This window comes from Oncorhynchus mykiss, chromosome 14 (assembly GCF_057628025.1).
Source record: "Oncorhynchus mykiss isolate SJ-2025 chromosome 14, ASM5762802v1, whole genome shotgun sequence".
NCBI classification, from domain to species: Eukaryota; Metazoa; Chordata; class Actinopteri; order Salmoniformes; family Salmonidae; genus Oncorhynchus; species Oncorhynchus mykiss.
The window spans coordinates 22020986-22043637 of NC_143035.1; the positions used below are offsets into that span (position 1 = coordinate 22020986).

The 22652-nt window shown below is 43.2% G+C and overlaps 1 protein-coding gene across 13 annotated transcripts in view; it reads right to left on the bottom strand.

The window, feature by feature from the left end:
- diaph2 (diaphanous related formin 2) overlaps positions 1 to 22652 on the bottom strand; it is a 705396-nt gene that overhangs the window by 507739 nt on the left and 175005 nt on the right. For all 13 annotated transcript variants that reach the window (XM_090198585.1, XM_090198584.1, XM_090198577.1 and 10 more), the window contains 4 exons: positions 7701 to 7775; positions 7518 to 7587; positions 6389 to 6525; positions 4512 to 4620 (listed from right to left, as the gene is read on the bottom strand). In XM_090198585.1, the coding sequence (XP_090054711.1) occupies positions 4512 to 4620; positions 6389 to 6525; positions 7518 to 7587; positions 7701 to 7775 (391 nt within the window). The remainder of the gene's footprint in view (positions 1 to 4511; positions 4621 to 6388; positions 6526 to 7517; positions 7588 to 7700; positions 7776 to 22652) is intronic.

A 22652-nucleotide genomic window follows, 5' to 3' on the forward strand; every position in this document is an offset into this window, starting at 1 on the left:
AATCTCTGAAACTGGAAACACTTATCTCCCTCACTAGCTTTAAGCACCAACTGTCAGAGCAGCTCACAGATTACTGCACCTGTACATAGCCCACATATAATTTAGCCCTATCAACTACCTCTTTCCCAACTGTATTTAATTTATTTATTTATTTTGCTCCTTTGCACCCCATTATTTTTATTTCTACTTTGCACATTCTTCCATTGCAAAACTACCATTCCAGTGTTTTACTTGCTATATTGTATTTACCTTGCCACCAAGGCCTTTTTTTGCCTTTACCTCCCTTCTCACCTCATTTGCTCACATTGTATATAGACTTGTTTATACTTTATTATTGACTGTATGTTTGTTTTACTCCATGTGTAACTCTGTGTTGTTGTATCTGTCGAACTGCTTTGCTTTATCTTGGCCAGGTCGCAATTGTAAATGAGAACTTGTTCTCAACTTGCCTACCTGGTTAAATAAAGGTAAAATAAATAAAATAAAAAAAAACATTACAGATATTGAAAGCCTCTGAGCCTGCAGGAAGGTTACCACATGAGGGAGGAGGATGTCTTCCCTGTAACTCACAGTGTTGAGATTGCCTGCAATGACAACAAGCTCAGTCCGATGATACTGTGACACACCGCCCCAGACCATGACGGACCCTCCACCTCCAAATCGATCCCGCTCCAGTGTACAGGCCTCGGTGTAACGCTCATTCCTTCGACGATAAACGAGAATCCGACCATCACCCCCGGTGAGACAAAACCGCAACTCTTTTTGCCAGTCCTGTCTGGTCCAGCGACGGTGGGTTTGTGCCCATAAGCGACGTTGTTGCCGGTGATGTAAGGCAGGTCCTCACCAGACAACAGGCCTACAAGCCCTCAGTCCAGCCTCTCTCAGCCTATTGCGGACAGTCTGAGCACTGATGGAGGGGTTGTGCATTCCTGGTGTAACTCGGGCAGTTGTTGTTGCCCTCCTGTACCTGTACCGCAGGTGTGATGTTCGGATGTACCGATCCTGTGCAGGTGTTACATGAGGTCTGCCACTGCGAGGATGATCAGCTGTCCATCCAGTCTCCCTGTAGCGCTGTCTTAGGCGTCTCACAGTACAGACATTGCAATGTATTGCCCAGGCCACATCTGCAGTCCTCATGCCTCCTTGCAGCATACCTAAGGCACTTTCACACAGATGAGCAGGGACCCTGGGCATCTCTCTTTTGGTGTTTTTCAGAGTCAGTAGAAAGGCCTCTTAGTGTCCTAAGTTTTCATAACTGTGACCTTAATTGCCTACCGTCTGTAAGCTGTTAGTGTCTTAACGACCGTTCCACAGCTGCAATTTCATTAATTGTTTATGGTTCATAGAAAAATCATGGGAAACAGTGTTTAAACCCTTTACAATGAAGATCTGTGAAGTTATTTGGATTTTAATGAATTATCTTGGAAAGACAGGGTCCTGAAAAATATGTCTCTTTTTTTGCAGAGTTTACATATATTTCTTTTTTTTTTAAATGGTAAAAATGTTTTAAAAAACGTTTTTTTCTATGTCATTATGGGTTATTGTGTAGAAGAAAAAAAACTGTAATCAATTTTAAAATAAGTCTAACCTAACAAAGTGTGGAAAAAGGGGTCTGAATACTTTCCGAAGGCAATGTATATTCCTCTCCTAGAGAGGAGAGGAAAGACAGGAAAGAGGAGTGGATAGTCTGGTGTAGAGGCAGAAAAAAAGTAGAAGGTAAGAGGAAGTGGAAAAGAGAAGAGGTCTGGGGAGTCTACTGGCCAGATGTGCATGTGTAATTGATTTATTGGATTAGGGAAGAGTAGAGGGATGGAAGGGCAGGAGAATGAGGGGAAAGGGAAAATGCTGATGGGCCTTAATGGGATGTAAGGTGGCTCCGGGGAGCAGCACCAGGAGAAGACGGAGTGTTCCTCTGACAGGCGGATCGATCGGGAACTGAAGGAGCTCTGTGATTGACTTGAAAAGTACCCTATAGAAAACCTCTTATCGGCATGTTTGTATTGGCCCACATCTTTTTTTAACGGGTCATAGTGAATGCTGTCGCTTGGCTGTTATTCACACCAATTCCTCCTGTTGGTGTTTTTCCTGGCGAGAGGTTTACAGATAAACACATGCACACCCGTGCGCACACTCACAGGGGCACACACACACAATCATCACGCTAGCCCAATTCATGCCCTCAGAGAACGTAACTAGCGGGAATTCGCCTGGCAATGGGGAATAATAGCCATCTGGAATGAACAGCATTGGTTTGTTTTTCAATGTGTTTTTTCCCCTTTCTATAGCCCGGGGACAGTGGAATCGAACAGGTTTCTATTCATCCAGTGGAGTGAGGGAATATGGTATTATGGTTTATGGGGACATGTCAGTGCTAATGGAGACTCTTTACATATGCACCAGGCCTGCCGCACACCGGGAAAACAGCAGGCTTAAGGAGAATTCTAAAGGTTGTTCTGTGCTGCACCAGCCCTACTGGTGGGGTGGAAGGGGATGGGATAGTTGCTTTGAGAACATGCCAATGGTGTCAGGCAGCAGCAACATAGCAGACATCAAACCACTCCAATAGGACCTCCAGAGCCTTGGACCAAGAGCTGGGCATCCAAGCCTGAAGTCTACCCACCAGGGACGCTACGCCAGAATCATTTCTGAAACTCCACTAACTTCCATCTCTTTACTCCCATCTTTAGTCTTTCAAAATGAAGAGAACTATTTCGAGAGTTATGAGTGACTGAGGGAGCTTCATGGGCCTAATGTTGTTGTTTTCTTCTCTTCGTCTACGTGTAGATTTGTCCTCCTATCGTATGAAGCAGACAGACCTCGACCATGTTTGTTGTGTGGAATTGGATTGAGGAGGGTTATTGTGGTGCTTGTTTTTGGGGTTGGCGACGGTGCAAGAAGGGAGCTCGGGCGTCATGTGAGCCGTGCTTGCCGTAGGAGGTTTTTTGTCAGTGTAATTAAAAGTGGGACTTCTGGGACGGTTTAAAGTCGGGATGCAGGCTGGCTTTCACTCTGCAGTGGAGAGAGCAAAGCCCGAACTGTGGCAAAACCCATTTTAATCACATTAACAAAGTCAGGCTCCACAGCACCATCACAAGTTTTTTTTAAAGTATTCTAATTTCTTTGAACCTTCTACATCAGCAAGGTAGTTTAATTTATTTCACAATTAGCGGTGGCTCTTTTCATTAGCGGACATTTTATGGAGGAAAACAAGCAGCACAATCCAGGGATTTCTACCTCCCCTCCTTCCTCCATCCCTCCTTCCCCCATCCATTCCTCCTTCCTCCATCCCTCCCTACCCATCCATCCCTACCCATCCATCCCTCCTTCCCCCATCCATCCCTCCTTCCCCCATCCATCCCTACCCATCCATCCCTCCCCCATCCATCCATCCATCCCTCCCCCATCCCTTTCCCCCATCCATCCCGCTTTCCCTTATCCATCTCCTGCTTCCCCCATCCATCCCTCCTTCCCTAACCCTCACTCATCCCTCCTTCCCTCATCTCCTTCCCATAGTCCCCCCCCCATCTACAAACAATTGTACAAATTATGAAATTTAAAAAAAGACTGCTTGCGAAAAAGTGCCAGAGAAAGAAACAGTGAAGGGAAAATAACAGAAGTAAAGACAGGTATGTTGCTGCATGGTTGCCCTTTTCCTCTGGGTCCTCAGAGACCCGCTCAACAACACTGAGAAAAAGCAGAAAAATATTTGTTACGAGGATGGGAAAAAACATTTCTGGAAGTCAACATCTCTCTTCTGGTCTTGTGTTATATTTCAGAGTTCTCAAAAGACTTCTCAAAAGAGAGTATAACAGTTCTGGTAGAGCTCCTCTAGTGAAGCAGGTGGTGTTGATTAGGCCAGGAGAAAGAACCCTTGGTCGACTCCCATCAAACAACTTAGGTGCCAGAGGTTGACAAGCAGACACAAAGCAAGGAGGGCAAGGGAGATGAAATGTGTGTATCCGTCGACAGGGGCTGAGGTACAGTAGACCCCTGAGTGACAGAACTGTCAATTTCAACCTGTCCCTCCGCGTCAAACACCGGCTCCAAGCCAAGAGGCCATTTGTGAGAATGACACTGACTAGAGCCGAGTTCTCTCCATTGCACATGACATGGCAGACTCGAATGATTTGACTTTGTTATGTGTGATGTGCATAAATGTGAGCTTAAAAATATGTTTCTTTCCACAACTTGTCTCAGAAGCCTACAGGTTGAGGTCATAGATAAAACTTGGAAGGGTTGATAAACAGAATATTGATGTATGACTCAAATCCAAGCAGACTAGCATTGAAATAACACAGTCATCTCACCATGGGCTACTCCGTAAGGGGCAGGTTGAAAGAGTGTTGTGGATGGAAGTGGATATTTATGGAAGTTCTTATGGAAAGACGTGAGAAAGGTATACATGACTCAATGTCACACGTAAATCACACACTTTTGTCAATGGGATTTGCACAAAATGCGAGTTTGTGACTGTGTGTGTGTCTGTCCAAAAGGGGTTGTAAAATGCTGACCTGGAGCTGTTGGGCCTCGTGATTCTCCAGTCCCTCCACTATCGGAGCAAATCTCTCCTTGTTATTCCTCTCCGCTGCAATCGTCATGGCAGCCAGGATCTTATCCAGGCTGAGAGAAAACAAAAAGACTGAAAAGTCAACAAATGCCTTTATCGCCCTACCACCAGGACATTTACTCACACCTCCACCTCACATATCATCTCATCTGTCCCCTTGTCTTGGTCAGGGACGTTCTATGGGGACCCAAGACAAATGGTCTGGCCTGAGTCTTTGTTTGCAACCCCGTGCATTATAGGTATCCAATTGATCTGCTTTAGTGTTCATTGCTCTGGTAATGTTCAGAGAAAGCCTGTTTGGCTGATGTTATCTATTGTAAAAGCTATTCATAATAAAGATGCAGTTTGTGATGCGAAGGCAGGGGCAATTTATTGCAGGGAGAAGGCTACAGGACTACTTTATAAAAACACATTGTTGTGAAAGCAAATTAGACCGTTTACAAGGGCTCACGGCAACTTTGCTGAATAGTGATTTGGGCAATTTCAAACGAAGGCCTCACACTGCTATGCGCCTGCACAAAGGGGCTGCAACACAAGTAGGTGAAGACAGTTTAAATAGCCACTTTAGTAAACAGCAAACAAAAGTTTTTGGACGCCAAGCCCCTTCTTTATCTGGATGAGCTTTATCACGCCATCAGTCGTCGGGGCCTCTCTCATCGGGGTTGGAAATGGTTTGCTGTCAAGCTTTTATCTTCTATACACAGGAGAAGCACATCCGAAAGAAAGAAAGAAAGGGAGGGAGGGAGGGAGGGAGGGAGGGAGGGAGGGAGGGAGGGAGGGAGGGAGGGAGGGAGGGAGGGAGGGAGGGAGGGAGGGAGGGAGGGAGGGAGGGAGGGAGGGAGGGAGGGAGGGAGGGAGGGAGATCGCGAGTGCTCTTGTTTTATATTTATTTTTCAGCACATTCTTTTTTCTGTTTCTCTCCACTTTGCCATCCAGGGCGGTGAAGTGTTCGTGGGTCCTCAGGGAGGGAGGATGGCTCACGACCGAGCCATGCCTGTGATCTTCCCCCCTCGCTCCAAAATAGTCTGGCAGAGGAGCAAAGAGAGGGAAGATGCGGCGGAAACTACCGACCCAGTACCACCCAACCCTTGACTTTTTTTTCCGGAAAGTGAGGCCTCAGCTCGATTTCCTGTCAATCAGCTGTGCATGCTTAAACAGGGCTATTTAAGTGTGCACGTGTGTGTGTGTGTGTGTGTGTGTCTGTGTTTTTCTTTAAATATATTGGAAATTGAGTATGACAGCAGCTTAGTTAGTACTAGAAGATTAATTTTAGGCGAGTAATTTTACATTCCTAGATTAAACATAGCAGGGGCCAAAACCACGGTCACACAGAGACATTCGGCAGGGGCTGATATATAAGAAACAGTTTTAACTAGATTCTCGTATTTGTCCATTTGTTTATTTTCCTCCGCTGCATGCAGAGCTACTTTGAAATCTCGTTGTTATTTTAGTCCGGCTCAATACAAAAGAGCTCCCCTGGATTCGATGTATAATCTGTCAGCCAAACTGTGTGTTCATGGCCAACAACACTGAGCACTGAATTACATTACACAGCCCAAACTGCTAAATCAGAACATGTTAACGGACGGAGCTCTGGTACATCTCAAAAGCCCTCGCTGCAAATGTAACATGAGTGCACAGAATGTATTGTGTTAGGGCCAGTGACAGGTTGTCTACAAATCTACTTCCTTAATGTGATTATAGAAATGAGGGTTGCTAGGGGGGAGAAGTGGGGATGAAGACCATGACTGGCACTGAGAGAAGTGTGAAATTGAGGATATTATAATGGTAGATTAGTGTTGAATGTTGCGGTGAACTTACATGTTTTCCTCTCCAATGATGCAGATAGCTGAGAGGATCTTGACGATCTCTGTCATCATACTGGTCTGTTTTGGGTCAATGGCCCTGGCCAGGAGATGCAAGCTTCGCTCATCTCCCAGAATCCTTTGCAGTCCATACTGCAAGGGAAAATGGAGATTATGATGAATTGAGCCAATTCAGGCCAGGACTGTGGGGACAAATACTTATAGTCCTTCCCTAACTTTAAATATATCTTGGACTCAAGTATACTTGAACACATATTGGGATTTTGTTAAAGGGTAGCAATATCAATAGCTCATCCATCCTCACTTTCCAAAGATGAGACAGTGCTGCTTCCCAAAAAAGAATAATGAAATACTTGATGACAATGGGTTGAATATGGCAAATTAGCTCGGCTTTACTTGTCCATAATAGCTATCGTCACAGTCCATCCATTTTAGATAGGAAAAACGGCCAAACTGGTTTCACCATACAGGATTTTGAGAAGAATACCTACTCGGTACAAAGTAATACCACTTTTCATTCATTTCATTTCTACCACTATTTCAATGTGAATAGTTTTGCCATTGAAATTTAGTCATTGAAACTATATAGAATTCAGTCTCTGGTTTGTAGCACTTCAGGGTGAATACAGAACCACTTCTACACTGTACTGTCCTTCTCTTCCCTCCTCAAATTAAATTGAGTCGATATAACAGGCGGAATAAAGGATTACAATGATTGTTCAAGTGGTTGAGGGCCCACATTGGGTGCCAATTGAATCTATTGGATATATGGCTTTCTGAAAACATTGAAGAATCGAGAAAAACTGCTGAACGTGAAACTTTTTAAATGAAGGCCTTGGACCAACCCAACCCGTACAAACCTTATTGTTCATGAAGGCCTTGGACCAACCCAACCCGTACAAACCTTATTGTTCATGAAGGCCTTGGACCAACCCAACCTGTACAAACCTTATTGTTCATGAAGGCCTTGGACCAACCCAACCCGTACAAACCTTATTGTTCATGAAGGCCTTGGACCAACCCAACCTGTACAAACCTTATTGTTCATGAAGGCCTTGGACCAACCCAACCCGTACAAACCTTATTGTTCATGAAGGCCTTGGACCAACCCAACCTGTACAAACCTTATTGTTCATGAAGGCCTTGAGACACTGGATCAGCTTGTGCTGGTTCCTTTTGTCTATACTTTCTGGCCTAAAAAAGACAGGCGAAAGGACAGGAATGAGAATACGGCAGAGAAGAATACATTTAGACAGTATTGAGGGCGTATTGAGAGACGAGAAGTCATTGTAATGTGAGATGCTTACTGTTTCTTATCCAGCAACTTATCCAATGCATCCAAGAGGAGGCCCAGTCCTTCATGGCCAAAGTTGTTCACCCAGCTAGGAAACAGAAGAAAAATCACTCAGAAAAGTCAGACAACATACATGGTCCCGTGCCAGACCAACAGATGTCGAATCACACATCAAAATAACACAAAAAAGTCATTGGTGGTATTGGTTTAATTGTCTGAGGGAAAACAAATCCTCTCCACAATATGATTGGATATGGAGAAAATCATTGTCTCTATTTTTCCTGGTTATTTCTTTGGAGAATCTATTCATGAGGCATCGAAAATCAACACGGCCCTCTTTTTTGTAACACTAAATGCTAGAATGTGTATCACATTAATTTACAGGCAAAGGAAGAATCTTCCATCCTATGTCCTGCTCCTGTGTTCTAGCAGCGTTCTTCTAGGCCCCACACAGCCTGCTGTAGCAACGCCAAAAGATTAAGCAATGCAAGAAAGATAACACTGTAATCGATAATGGATCGCAGGAGATAATTGGCTATAAACCACAAACGTATCTGGAGACAGCAAATGATCCAGTGCAGATGAGACTGTTTGTCAGCGATGGGGGCAGGGGCCGACCCCCCGATCACAGCCAGATTATGACATTAGCATCACTTCTTCTCGCCGCCAGACTGTCAATAAAACAAAACGCATTGAGCATTTTTTAGCGCAAAAGGGTCATAATTCAATGATTTATTCCGCCTTTTTGATAATGATTCAAAGCAATAATAGCATGCATATTAATGTCATTTGTATTGAGTTGGAGAAGACCCTCGATTAGGGCCGATGCGTACTGCCCAAGGCGGCTCTGCCAAGGTGAAGTGAGGTAGCTATTTCTCTGATTTCTCTGCAACAGAATAAATGGAGAATTATTAAGACTACCAAAGCCCTCCGAAACCATTCCTCAAAATGCATTACCAGGCCAAGCCCAATCCAATTTGCACCTTATTACCACTATGATGTACAGTATAATGATCTGCTTTGTTAATAAAACCAAACAGCATAATGTTCAAAATGTATAACTGTCTGTTTACCGAAGAGGTTGCGTCAGGCAGCTCAATGCATGCAAACACAGTTAGCTAAGCCCCAATAACAAAAATGAGATCTCGGGGAATCAATCTAGCCCGACTCAATGTAGAGAACAATCACACTGCTGTTTATGACAGCCGACATCAATACAGAGAGTAGGAACAAATGAGCGATGTGAGACAACAAAAGGGGGAAAGAGGCGACATGGTTGACGGAGCACAATTCGGTAAATCCACAATCATTTTGTTTATGCTCGCCGATTCGCCACTGTAGGGCTTATGCGAGAGCTAGGGGAAATGAAGCCAATATTTGTGGAGAGATATTCTGATTATTACACGGTGCGCTGTGTAACCTGAGATCCAAGGCACAAATACCAGGCGGTTGTGTACAATGTCTTGGAGTGCAAAACAGAGGGGGGGGGGGGGTCGCAAAAGCTGCCATGACACCCAAATTAGATCCATTGGGTGAACAAGTTTGTAGCTCAGGCGGATTAAAGGTCACCCAGCCAGGCCTGATATGCTGGACAGTGATATGACACAATCCATGTGGTTGAAATAACCTGTGTCTCAACACGACCTCTTCTTCAACAAGATGGAAAGTAAACAAAGCAAAACAGCGCTATTCCACAGACAACACTGATAGATGAAAGCTGAAGTTGAAGACGCATCCCGTCCCTAGCATGTTATGACAAGCTTTTATTGTTCTGAGGCGGCTATCTTTTCACTGCTGGGAAATCAAGCGGCTTTCGTTTGGAGGTGCCTGAAGTGGATAGATAGTGAAGTTAGGTCTATCTGTCTGTATGTCTCTCTGTCGATGTTGCCAATCCGTCTGTCGGTCCATCGGTCTGTCAAAGACGTAACAGCACAGTAGCCAAATAGGATGCTCTTCCCTTTCAGCTTCCTCCTCCCTCAATTTGTGGCATGCATCAGGATCTCATTAACTTGGGGTGGAACTTGTTCGTGAGCAATTGATGGATATAATCTTGCAGTTAAGTGCCATCAAATCGTGTTACTTTCCACAATCATGTACATTCCGCAGGCTAATGATAAAAGGCATGGTTTGCCTTAGGGACGGACCAATTTTATGTGTACTATTTCTGCTGGTTTGTTTATGTTGCCACAAAAAACAGAATTATATAAGATGTCACAGTCCACTGCAACAGACCGAATGGAATTGTTCTGTGGAATCTGACACGCATTCAGTCTGTCTGACCAACCAGCTGGCCTGTCCTGTGATGCCTTTTATGCACATTGATTTCAGCCAGTGGCCCAACATTGTTCATTCTTGTTGTGTTATTTCGTTGGGACAGGCGTCGGGGAGTATTATGTTATTGAGAGCTCTGTGTGAGAGCGCAATATCTTTCATATTGGATTACGGGCTAAGCCATACCGCTGTCCCACTCTGCCACTCCTGACCTATTCAGCACTGCTGTATTCCACTTGAGAACTTGTGCTCTTAGCAACAAATTGCTCTCGACATTATAACCTGAACCTGAGCACCGGCAGGCTGCCAGCCTTGTGATTCTGCATTCTGAAGGCCATAAGCATTTCCTCCCAATCAATGCAATGACTTACTGAAGGAACCAGAATAGCATGCCCAATGAGAATGTCAAACACCCACACATATATAACATTGGAATATCATCCAAAACAATTACATTGTATTTTAATTACACACAAGGTTCTACTCTGCATAGTTATATATTGTATAAATACTATGAAGCAAATCAGTCATAGTGGTAACAAGAAAATATTGTATACCAATGACTGCAGTTAGCACGCAACATCTCCATTTTGCTCTTTGGTCAGACAGAAGGTATTTAGTTCACATTCTCAGGAATGATGAAATTAGCATTTATCCTTTCAGACGCTGTTATAGCTTATATAAAGCAGACGTCAGTATCCTCAAACAATTGGTTCTCAGAAAGGTTATGACCTTTGCAATAGCAAGAAAAGAGTGACGAGCAGCTTATTAATGAGTAAAAATACAGACATCTTTGTGAATAGGACTTAATGAATGGCCTAGCCTTTCCACTTTCTGACCTCGACTTCCTGTATGTCTCCTCTGTCCTCTGGGCATCAGGCATATTACACAATACAAACCAGGAAGGAGAAAGGTCAAAATATGAAATACCTAGAAGCATTTGACTCAAATAGAAAGTTGTGATCTCAATAGGCAATGATGGAAAGAATGAAGAGGAAGGGTAACACAGACGTTGCACATGTTGCTTTGAACACAGTGACAATGGGAGCGCCCGTACCCTGTAGAAACCACTGTCAAAACCCTCTAGAAACCACTTTCGAAACCCTGTAGAAACCAATGTAGAAACCCTGTAGAAATGCATGGCTAATTTCAGCACAGGGGAGAGTGGACAGCACCAGGCGACGGTGGAGTGGCTATGTGACTGACCACACAGGCACATTAACCTTCCTAGCGAGAGAGGCGAGAGAGAGAGGCAAGAAACGAGAGAAAGGCAAGAGAGAGAAAGAGGCGAGAGAGAGAAAGTGGCAACAAATCACATCACATTTTATTGGTCGCTTACACATATTTTACAGATGTTATTACAGGTGCAGTAAAATGCTGCACCTGTGATAACATCTAGCTCCAACAGTGAAGTAATACCTAACAATACAAAACAATACACACAAATCCCCAAAATTAAAAGAAAGGAATTAAGAAATATCAGAACGAGCAATGCCAGATACATTACATGACCAAACGTATGTGGACACCTGCTCGTTGAAAATCTCATTCCAAAATCATGGCTATTAATATGGAGTTGTCCCCCTCCGCCCCCTTTGCTGCCATAACAGCATCCACTCTTCTGGGAAGGCTTTCCACTAGATGTTGGAACATTTCTGCTGGAACTTGCTTCCATTCAGCCACAAGAGCATTAGTGAGGTCGGGCCTGGCTTGCAGTCGGCGTTCCAATTAATTCCAAAGGTGTTTGATGGGGTTGAGGTCAGGGCTCTGTGCAAGCCAGTCAAGTTCTTCCACCCCGATCTCGACAAACCATTTCTGATGGAAACTCGCTTTGTGCACGGGGCATTGTCACGCTGAAACAGGAAAGGGCCTTCCCCAAACTGTGGCCACAAAGTCGGAAGCATAGAATCGTCTAGAATGTAATTATATGCTGTAGTGTTAAGATTTCCCTTAACTGGAACTAAGGGGCCTGTACCATGAAAAACAGCATCAGACCATTATTCCTCCTCCACAAAACTCTACAGGTGGCACTATGTATTAGGGCATGTAGCGTTCTCCTGGCATCCGCCAAAACCAGATGGTACTCCAGAGTCCGATGGTGGCGAGGTTTACACCACTCCAGCCGACGCCATTGGCATTGCGCATGGTGATCTTAGGCTTGTGTGCGGCTGCTCGGCTATGGAAACTAATTTCATGAAGCTCCCGACGAACAGTTATTGTGCTGACATTGCTTCCAGAGGCAGTTTGGAACTCGGTAGTGAGTGTTGCAACCGAGGACAGACGATTTTACGCGCTACGAGCTTCAGGACTCTGCGTTCCCGTTCTGTGAGCTCGTGTAACCTACCACTTTGTGGCTGAGCTATAGTTCATAGATGCTCATAGATGTTTCCACTTCACAATAACAGCACTTACAGTCGACCAGGGCAGCTATTTGACGAACTGACTTGTCAGTCAGGCCATTCTCCCGTTAATGTTTGTCTATGGAGATTGCATGGCAATGTGCTCAATTTTAGACACCAGTCAGCCATGGGTGTGGCTGAAATAGCAGAATCCACTGATTTGAAGGGGTGTCCACATACTTTGTATATATAGTGTATGTAAATGTTGGTGTGGTGTGTATAGACCGTATGGACAATATATGAATGGAAAAGGTGTGTACAGCAGTAGTTATATAGGATGAGCCATGAATAGAATACAGTATATACACATGAAGTGGGTAAAACAGTATGTAAACATTATTAAAGTGACCAGTGTTCAATAACCATGTACATGGGGCAGCAGTCTCTAAGGTGCAGGGTAGAATACAGGGTGGTAGCCGGCTAGTAACAGTGACTAAGTTCAGGGCAGGGTACTGGGTGGAGGCTGGCTAGTGATGACTGTTTAACAGTCTGATGGCCTGGAGATAGAAGCTGTTTTTCAGTCTCTTGGTCCCAGCTTTGATTCATCCGTACTGTCTCCGCCTTCTAGATGGTACAGGCCGTGGCTCGGGTGGCTGTAAATGTCCTGGACGACAGGCCGTGTGCCCCCGTTGATGTGTTGGACCCCTCCAGCACCGAGGCTAGACGACATTTATCAAAATGTCATAATTGATCGTGCCCGTTAATTGAAATAGGGGTTGTATGGAGCTATACCTCTGTGGAGGAATGCCACGGTTTGATATGGTAAGCAGTATAGGACCTGCACATCCACAGATGCCTCACCCCCTAGTGAGACGCTCTCTTTTCATCTTGACAGCCAGGAAAGAAATCAGTCAGTGCCACCTCCCTCATTCTAATACCAGAATATCTGTGCAAAGAGATGAGTTAATTAATCATTCAAGTCATAGGCCTGAATTAAATAGTTGTATTCTTGCTTTATGTATTTCTTCTCAAGCAGAAGTTCTTGAGGGACTGCGAACAGTCTGAACAGTCTGCGAACAGTTAACTCACATATTATCTCTATCTAGCTGCCCCTAACAGCAGACCGCTGTGAACTGTCATTTTACAGAGGAACAATTAGGTCGCCTGATTTTCAGGAAACACGTGTGGGCAACATGACAACATCCATAGAAATATATTGAAACTTACTGTAAATAGAAACTCTGAATAACATTTAATGTGGCATAAAATATACAAGGAAAAGGAAGTTGTTGAAATTGCAAAAGATGTGGATGTAGAGCAATAGACTGTCAATTATCCCCCCGTTTAGTTTAGTTCATTAGGATCCCCATTAGCTACTGGACATGCAGCAGCTATTTTGCCTTAGGAAAGTATTCACACTGATTTTTCACACATTTTGTTGTGTCACAGCCTGAATTTAAAATGTATACATTTTAGATGTATTGTTACTGGCCTACACACAATACCCAATAATGTCAAATTGGAATTATGCTTTTAGACATTTTTACAAATTAATTAAAAATTAAAAACTGAAATGTCTTGAGTCATTACGTATTCAACCTGTTTTGTTACGGCAAACCTAAATAAGTTCAGGAGTAAAAAGGCTCTTAAGTCACATAAGTTGCATGGACTCACTCTGTGTGCAATAATAGTGTTTAACATGATTTTTGAATGACTACCTCATCTCTGTACCCCAAATCTACAATTATCTCTAAGGTCCCTCCGTTTAGCAATGAATTTCAAACACAGATTCAACCACAAAGACAAGGAAGGTTTTCCAATGCCTCGCAAAGAAGGGCAGCTATTGGTAGACAGGTGATTTTTTTTTTTAAAGCAGACATTGAATATCTCTTTGAACATGGTGAAGTTATTCATTACACTTTGGATGGTGTATCAATACACCCAGTCACTACAAAGATACAGGTGTCCTTACTAACTAATTTGCAGAAGAGAAAGGAAACTGCTCAGGGATATCACCATGAGGCCAATGATGACTTTAAAACAGTTACAGTTTAATGGTTGTGATATTGCAAACAGGACGCACATTTTGAAATATTTGTATTCTGTACAGGCTTCCTTCTTTTCACTCTGTCATTTAGGTTAGTATTGAGGAGTAACTACAATGTCGTTCTTCCATCCTAAGGCACAAAGGTAAAACTGCAAAAAATGTGGCAAAGAAATCAACTTTATGTCCTGAATACAAAGCGTTATATTTGGTGCAAATACAACACATCACTGAGTACCACTCTTCATATTTTCAAGCATGATGGTGGCTGCATCATGTTGTGGGATTGCTAGTCATCGGCAAGGACTAGGGAGTTTTTAGGATAAAAAGTAACGTAATAGAGCTAAGCACAGGAAAAATCCTAGAGGAAAATGTGGTTCAGTCTGCATTTCAACAGACACTGGGAGGCAAATGTACCTTTCAGCAGGACAATAACCTAAAACGCAAGGCCAAATATACACTGGAGTTGCTTACCAAGATGACATTGAATGTTCCTGAGTAGCTTACAGTGGTTCCTCCGGTAAAAGCTGAGTCATACCCTTAAACCTTGCGGGCTGCTGCACAATTCTACAGCACGTTATTTAAGTGTCAGCCATTGTTTCCATTAATGCTAGTTAGTGCACGTTTGACCACCAGAGGGCATCTTTGAAAAGCATTGGACCTTTTTTTATATGGGCTGTATTAGAGAATTTAAAACCTTTTTTTGTAATAACATAGTATATGGGATTGATTTGAAGAAATGTAGCTTAATTAATTTGATTCATATTATGGTGTTTCTATTCCAAGAAAAACAAAAATAACAACCCTTCGCTACAGTACTACAGTAAGAGCTAAATAACCCTAACATGTCCACACCCTAACTGTAGTCTAACCAATACCCAAATGGAGATTCAGTGAAAATGAAAATCTAATCCATTTATCAAGACCAGTCCCCATGCTTGTCTCAGAGCAGCGCGAAACGGTGCTGAAATAGTTGACCACACGCGGGTAGGCCATTGCTTCTATCTTCAATATGCTTTAAATGCCACAATGTCACAAATAATGGAACGCACACAATTCTTAAAACTCTGAGAAGGGTAATAAGAGGTGATCTGCACTGCATATTGAACTGACATTCTTATTGCTATATTCCACGCGTTACTGTGTGTGTTTCAATCCTCTCGCTCTTTCTCGCCAACACACTTGCTGTCTTGACCTCTAAATGCTGTCTTTTCAAAACTACTGGTAGACTTGGAGATTTTGGTCACAGACAGTGCTATTCGCAAACACTATCATCAGATGCCTGTGTTACGCGGAGCGTGAAAGCCTGAGAAAATGAACAGGTACAGTAGGCTACAATACTGTAAAGTAGGACCAAATAATGGCAAAAATAATGCTTAAATAAATTGACTGCTGGTCTTTACTGTATGCAATTTACTCAAAATGGACCAGGTCAATATTTGATTTTTACAAAGTAAACAATTTACAAAGTAAAAGTTGAATAAAATATTGTAGCCTACACGTCACGGACTGCTATGTGTTCCACAATAATTCACTGTTGCCTCCATTTTCAAGTATCATGGCTCGAGATTTCTTTGAGGAAGAAATTGCCAAGAGATAATCTGGACCCTATATCACAGAGGTGTTTCTGAGACAACATTGTTTCTTTCAAGGTAGGCTTATAGCATTATTTTATGTTTAGGCCTACGTACATGTACATCTATAGCATTGTATCTAATGTTGGATGTTAGGCTAAATATATATTTTTCTTCTCCAAATGCAGACAATGCCCCAAAACACACTGTTGCCCAGGTTTGCATTGCAAATGAGGGCATAAACTGGGTCAAGACACCAGCAGAATAAGCAGACCTTTATGTAGTAAAGTAAATAGAAAGAAATAAAGACCTGCAACACCTACGGTAGGCCTACAGTATATCTAAAAAAAAATGTTTAATCTCTACACGTTGGTCTCCTGATTTAAACCCGATCTAACTTTTTTGGCATTAACTGAAAACATTAATCCGTAACTCTGCCCAGATTACAAGCAAAGATGAACTGGTAAAGGCCATCAATATGTTTTGTCTTGAGAAATTGCCAATACAACAATATAACAAATACATTAATCATCTCAGCAAGGTTTTACCCGTGGTCGTGGAGCTGGGGGAAGTGCAACTAAAATGTAGTTTTTAAAAAACATCTGCATTTTGAATGTCTTTTCTCTTATTATATTATTAATGAAAGCATAAAGATGTTGATGAAGAAATGTTAGGGCCAAATGGGGGGATTTTCACACCTACAGCGGCTGGGCTATGAAGAGTTGTGTGTCAATTCATAAACCATGTGCCATGGAATCTCTTCCCAACTATTTTGCAATCTATATGGCTCTCCGACATTTTGCGGCTGCATGAGGTCGAGTTAGGTCGAGTTAGAAATGTAACACTTCAGAGTACTAAAGCATCAAATACATTGCAAATTGGGGGATTGTCACACCTATGTTAGCCGGGCTATAAAGAGTCTGTTGTCCTGCTAATAGGAAACATTGTTTGCATGTTGGGCTACACCTGTTACAGTGAAAAACAAAATGCCTCCAGCTGTCCATCACTACTGTAAATAAAAACACAGCGTTTTGTTTACATTCTTTATTGTAACCATAATGTCACAAATAATTTGTATCTTCATTTCCAATTACTTTTGAAACTTTGGATTTACAAATGTGCGCTTTTCATTTTGTTTTTGTTAAATCCAGTTCGAATTGAAGTATAACTTCTGTCTGACTGAAGGCTTTAGTGAGAGTTATAATGCTTTAATATTAAATCATTCATGCCCTCCGAATTCATACGGGGCATTTTTGGTGGAATTGTTGTTAGGGCAAATATGCTCTGTGAGAATATCTAATAATAATAATAATTGCTTTGTAAATAAGTATGCATTATGAAAGGATTAGATTATTAATTTGTTTAAAAAAGTCCACCTGAGTGCAATCTAAGTGTCACATGATCTCAGTATATATACACCTGTTCTGAAAGGCCCCAGAGTCTGCAACACCACTAAGAAAGGGGCACCACCAAGCAAGTGGCACCATGAAGACGAAGGAGCTCTCCAAATAAGTCAGGGACAAAGCTGTGGAGAAGTACAGATCAGGATAGGGTCATAAAAAAATATCCAAAACGTTGAACAACCCACAGAGCACCATTAAATCCATTAAAAATTGAAAGAATATGGCACCACAACACACCTGCCAAGAGAGGGACACCCACCAAAAGTCACAGACCAGGCAAGGAGGGCATTAATCAGATTGGCAACAAAGAGACCAAAGATAACCCTAAAGGATCTGCAAAGCTCCACAGCGGAGATTGGAGTATCTGTCCATAGAACCACTTTAAGCCGTACACTTCACAAAGCTGGGCTTTACGGAAGAGTGTCCAGAAAAAAAACATTGCTTAAAGAAAAAAATAAGCAAACACGTTTGGTGTTTGCCAAAAGGCATGTGGGAGACTCCCCAAAGAAATGGACGAAGGTACTTCCAATCCAAGATGGCGTAGCAGTCAGATGTCTTTTGTCCTCGTCTTGTCGTGTCCCGTCCCCGCATATCTTTTTTATATTTTTTCTAAAACGCAACTTCAAAACACTCTCCTGAAACCCACCTCACCCAATGTGGTGCGGATCTGTTTTTTCTAAAGTATTATTCACCTCGTATTCGGAATCCCCCAACAGCAGCTAGCCAGCTCACTAGCAAGCTAACCACTGCTAGAGGTCATCAGCTAACCTTTAGCTCGGAAAGCTCTCGCCAGTTTGTACAACGCGACTCAAACCAGAGCATAACGGACATATTTTCTCTCCACATCCCCGGATTCCTACCGCAAGCTCTGGACATTTTTACCTGGATCTTCGCAGCTAGCTAGCTGCTATCCGAGTACTGGCTAATGTCGGTCGCAGAGCAAGCACCAATTAGCCTGGAGATAGCCCATGCTAGGCCCTTTCTCCCAGCTAGCAAAAAGAGGCCCATCAGCCACTCCTGGGTTACAATACCCGGACCCCTTCTACTGCCGTTACGGGAGCTGTATAGATCTATCGGCCAATTTATTGGGCCACTACTACTCGGAACACTACTAATCCATCACTACTGGTCAATCGACGTTATCGCACGCAGAGGCCAAAACATACTTTTCTCCGTCGAGACGTCCCTATAAGGCCCTTCTGCTAGCTTTGCTAGCCCCGGTCGGCTAACTTTTAAGCCCCGGCCTGCTAGCTGCCTGAATCGCCGTGTCTCCAGCCAGCCCAACCACTCACTGGATCCCTATTGATCACCCAGCCATGCATGCCTCTCCCTAATATCAATATGCCTTGTCCATTACTGTCCTGGTTAGTGATTATTGTCTTATTTCATTGTAGAGCCTCTAGCCCTGCTCTAAATGCCTTAACATACCATTTCATTTTATTCTCTCACGCCCAGAAACCGGATCATTTTACACTCTGCTCTGAACGCACTAAACGACCAGTCCTGATAGCATTTAGCCATACTCTCATCCTACTCCTCTGTTCCTCTGGTGATGTAGAGGTTAATCCAGGCCCTGCAGTGCCTAGCTCCACTCCTACTCCCCAGGTGCTCTCATTTGTGGACTTCTGTAACCGTAAAATCCTTGGTTTCATGCATGTTAACATTAGAAGCCTACTTCCTAAGTTTGTTTTATTCACTGCTTTAGCACACTCTGCCAACCTGGATGTCCTAGCCGTGTCTGAATCCTGGCTTAGGAAGACCACCAAAAACTCTGAAATTTCCATCCCTAACAACAACATTTTCAGACAAGATAGAACTGCCAAAGGGGGCGGTGTTGCAATCTACTGCAGAGATAGTCTGCAGAGTTCTGTCTTACTATCCAGGTCTGTACCCAAACAATTTGAACTTCTACTTATCAACATCAATCTTTCCAGAAACTGTTGCCGCTTGCTATAGACCACCCTCTGCCCCCAGCTGTGCCCTGGACACCATATGTGAATTGATTGCGCCCCATCTATCTTCAGAGCTCGTGCTGCTAGGTGACCTAAACAGTGACATGCTTAAGAGAATAAGAGCACCTCCTCCCAGGCTAGGACACACTGTTACCACCGATAAATCCACTATAATTGAGAATTTCAATAAGCATGTGTCTACGGCTGGCCATGCTTTCCACCTGGCTACCCCTACCCCGGTAAACAGCCCTGCGCTCCTCACAGCAACTCGCCCAAAACTCCCCCACTTCTCCTTCACCCATATCCAGATAGCTGATGTTCTGAAAGAGTTGCAAAATCTAGACCCCTAAAAATCAGCTGGGCTAGACAATCTGGACCCTCTCTAAAATGATCTGCCGAAATTGTTGCAACCCCTATTACTAGCCTGTTCAACCTCTCGTATTGTCTGAGATTCCCATAGGTTGGAAAGCTGCCACGGTCATCCCCCTCTTAAAAGGGGGAGACACTAGACCCAAACTGCTACAGACCTATATCTATTCTACCCTGGTTTTCGAAAGCCAAGTTAACAAACAGATTACCGACCATTTCGAATCACAACGTACCTTCTCCGCTATGCAATCTGGTTTCAGAGTTAGTCAAGTGTGCACCTCAGCCACGCTCAAGGTCCTTAACGATTTCAAAACCGCCATCGATAAGAGACATTACTGTGCAGCCGTATTCATCGACCTGGCCAAGGCTTTCAACTCTGTCAATCACAACATTCTTATTGGCAGACTCAGCAGCCTTGGTTTCTCAAATGACTGCCTCGCCTGGTTCACCAACTACTTCTCTGATAGAGTTCAGTATGTCAGATTGGGCCTGTTGTCCGGACCTCTGGCAGTCTCTATGGGGGTGACACAGGTTTAAATTCTCGGGCCGATTCTCTCTCGCTCTTGCTGGAGGTGATTCTCTGATCCACCTCTACGCAGACGGCACCATTCTGTATACCTCTGACCTTTCTTTGGATACTGTGTTAACTAACCTCCAGATGAGCTTCAATGCCATACAACTGTCCTTCCGTGGCCTCCAACTGCTCTTAAATGCAAGTAAAATTGAATGCATGCTCTTCAACTGATCGCTGCCCGCCTGTCCTACTCTGAAAACTGTCCTTCCAGACTCACATTAAACATCTCCAATCCAAAATTAAATCTAGAATTGTCTTCCTATTTCGCTAACATAGAACTGATCATCCTCCCGATCCTTGACTTTGGCGATGTCACCTTGCCATGGTTAAATGCAGTGCTTGGCGCTTTCAGTTTAGCGAGAATGCTGCAATCTATCCACGGTTTGGGTAGTCACATTAGTCACATTGGGAACAACCCCAATAGACTTCCTGATGAACTCAGTCACCGTGTCCGTGTATTCATCATTATCCGAGGCTACCCGGAACATATCCCAGTCCGCGTGATCAAAACAATCTTGAAGCATGGATTTTGTTTGGTCAGATAAGAGTTGAATTTCTGCCTATTGGATGGGAGGAGCAAAATGGAGTTGTGATCTGATATGCCGAAGGGAGGGCAGGGGAGGGCCTTTTAGGCATCCCGGAATAGAGAATAGCAGTGATCGATTGTTTTCCCAGCGCGAGTGCTTTTGTTTGCTTTCAGTTTGCATAAAGTCCAGTGTAGTTCCTTGAGGGCCGTTGTGGACTCGGCTTGAGGGGGAATATACATGGCTGTGACTATAACCGAAGTGAATTATCTTTGGAGGTCATACGTTCAGCATTCGATTGTGAGGCATTCTAGGTCGGGTGAACAAAAGGACTTGAGTTTCTGTACGTTATCACAATCACACCATGAGTGGTTAATCATGAAACATACACCACACCCTTCTTCCCAGAGAGTTCTTTATTCCTGCCTGCGCAATGTACTGAGAACCCAGCTGGCTGTAAGGACAGGGATAGTATATTCAGAGATCCATGACTCCGTGAAACTGAGTATGTTACAGTCCCTTATATCTCTTTGGAAGGATATCCTCGCCCTCAGCTCGTCTACTTTATTGTCCAGAGACTGAACATTAGCGAGTAATATACTTAGAAGCGGTGGATGGTGTGCACACCTCCTGAGTTGGACTAGAAGTCCACTCTGAATACCTCCGCCGGCGGTCTTGGAGCAGCCTGCGAACAACGGATCCAATTCGGGAAAGTCGTATTCCTGGTCGTAATGCTTACCGCCGCTCTGATATCCAAAAGTTCTTTACGGCTGTATGTAATAACACAAAAAACATTATGGGCTAATAGTGTAAGAAACAACACACAAAAAATCTAAATACTGCAATGTTGCTTAGGAGCTAGAAGCAAAGCTGCCATGTCTGGCGGCACCAGTTCATTGCATTCAATGAGCATCAGGTGACCTCCCTTCAATATTAGTTAACTAGCTAATGTTATACTGCATTTAAAGTCAATCTGGCGACATCAAAATGACGACAAAAGGTTTTACTACATATTATTTGCCTCCTTTTGAATGGCATTGTCATTCAAAACAATATTATGATTGAAACATACAACCTATGAATACATAACTGAGTGACGCATTAAATCTGCTTTTGGTTTGGGTACAGTGAAGAAACCCATTGTGGCGTGTCTGGTGGGGTATGTATGTCGGTTTGAAGTGTATTGAAATAGATTATACAAGTGGTTAGGCATTTTCAACACACAAATGTTTCTTTAAGAGAAGTAGTACATTTATCTTCAACCTTCAACCATGAGACTACCATGCATGTTATTGATGTAAGTTCTGTATGTCCAGCTAAGGTCAAGGTGTGCTGCCCTGTTTTGAGCCAGCTGCAGCTATGCTAGGTCTTTCTTTGCTGCACTTGACCATATTACCTGACAGTAATCAAGATGGGACAAGATAAGAGCCTGAACAACTAGTATAGTTGATGTGTCTAAAACGCAGAACATTTTTCTATAACAGACATACCTCTCCGCCTCTTCACAACTGTACCTGCACAAAAATACAATTTCTAACTAAATCAATATGGAATTCAAATTTGAATTATGTATGCCTCACTCCAGGGCTCCCGTAGATATGTCTACCTCTGGGTATATTTTAAGAGGGACGCCCATTTCATTTTATGACACCATCTGTTAACCTCAGTCACTGAGGAGATTTGGATCTTTGGTCTCCTTAACTGCTTCGGGGAAAAAGGCTGCAATGAATTCAGCGACGTTAGAGTTTTAACCTAGTTATCCCACTCTTTTCTGAGTGTGTGAATGTTATACTGGAATATACATGAAGCATTAACGTAAAGATGGTTTCTTCAGTTTCAAAAAAGGCCTGCGTGTAGTACTCTTTACGATAATGTGAAGAAAAAAAACAACATACATTTGGGATATTATAAGAAA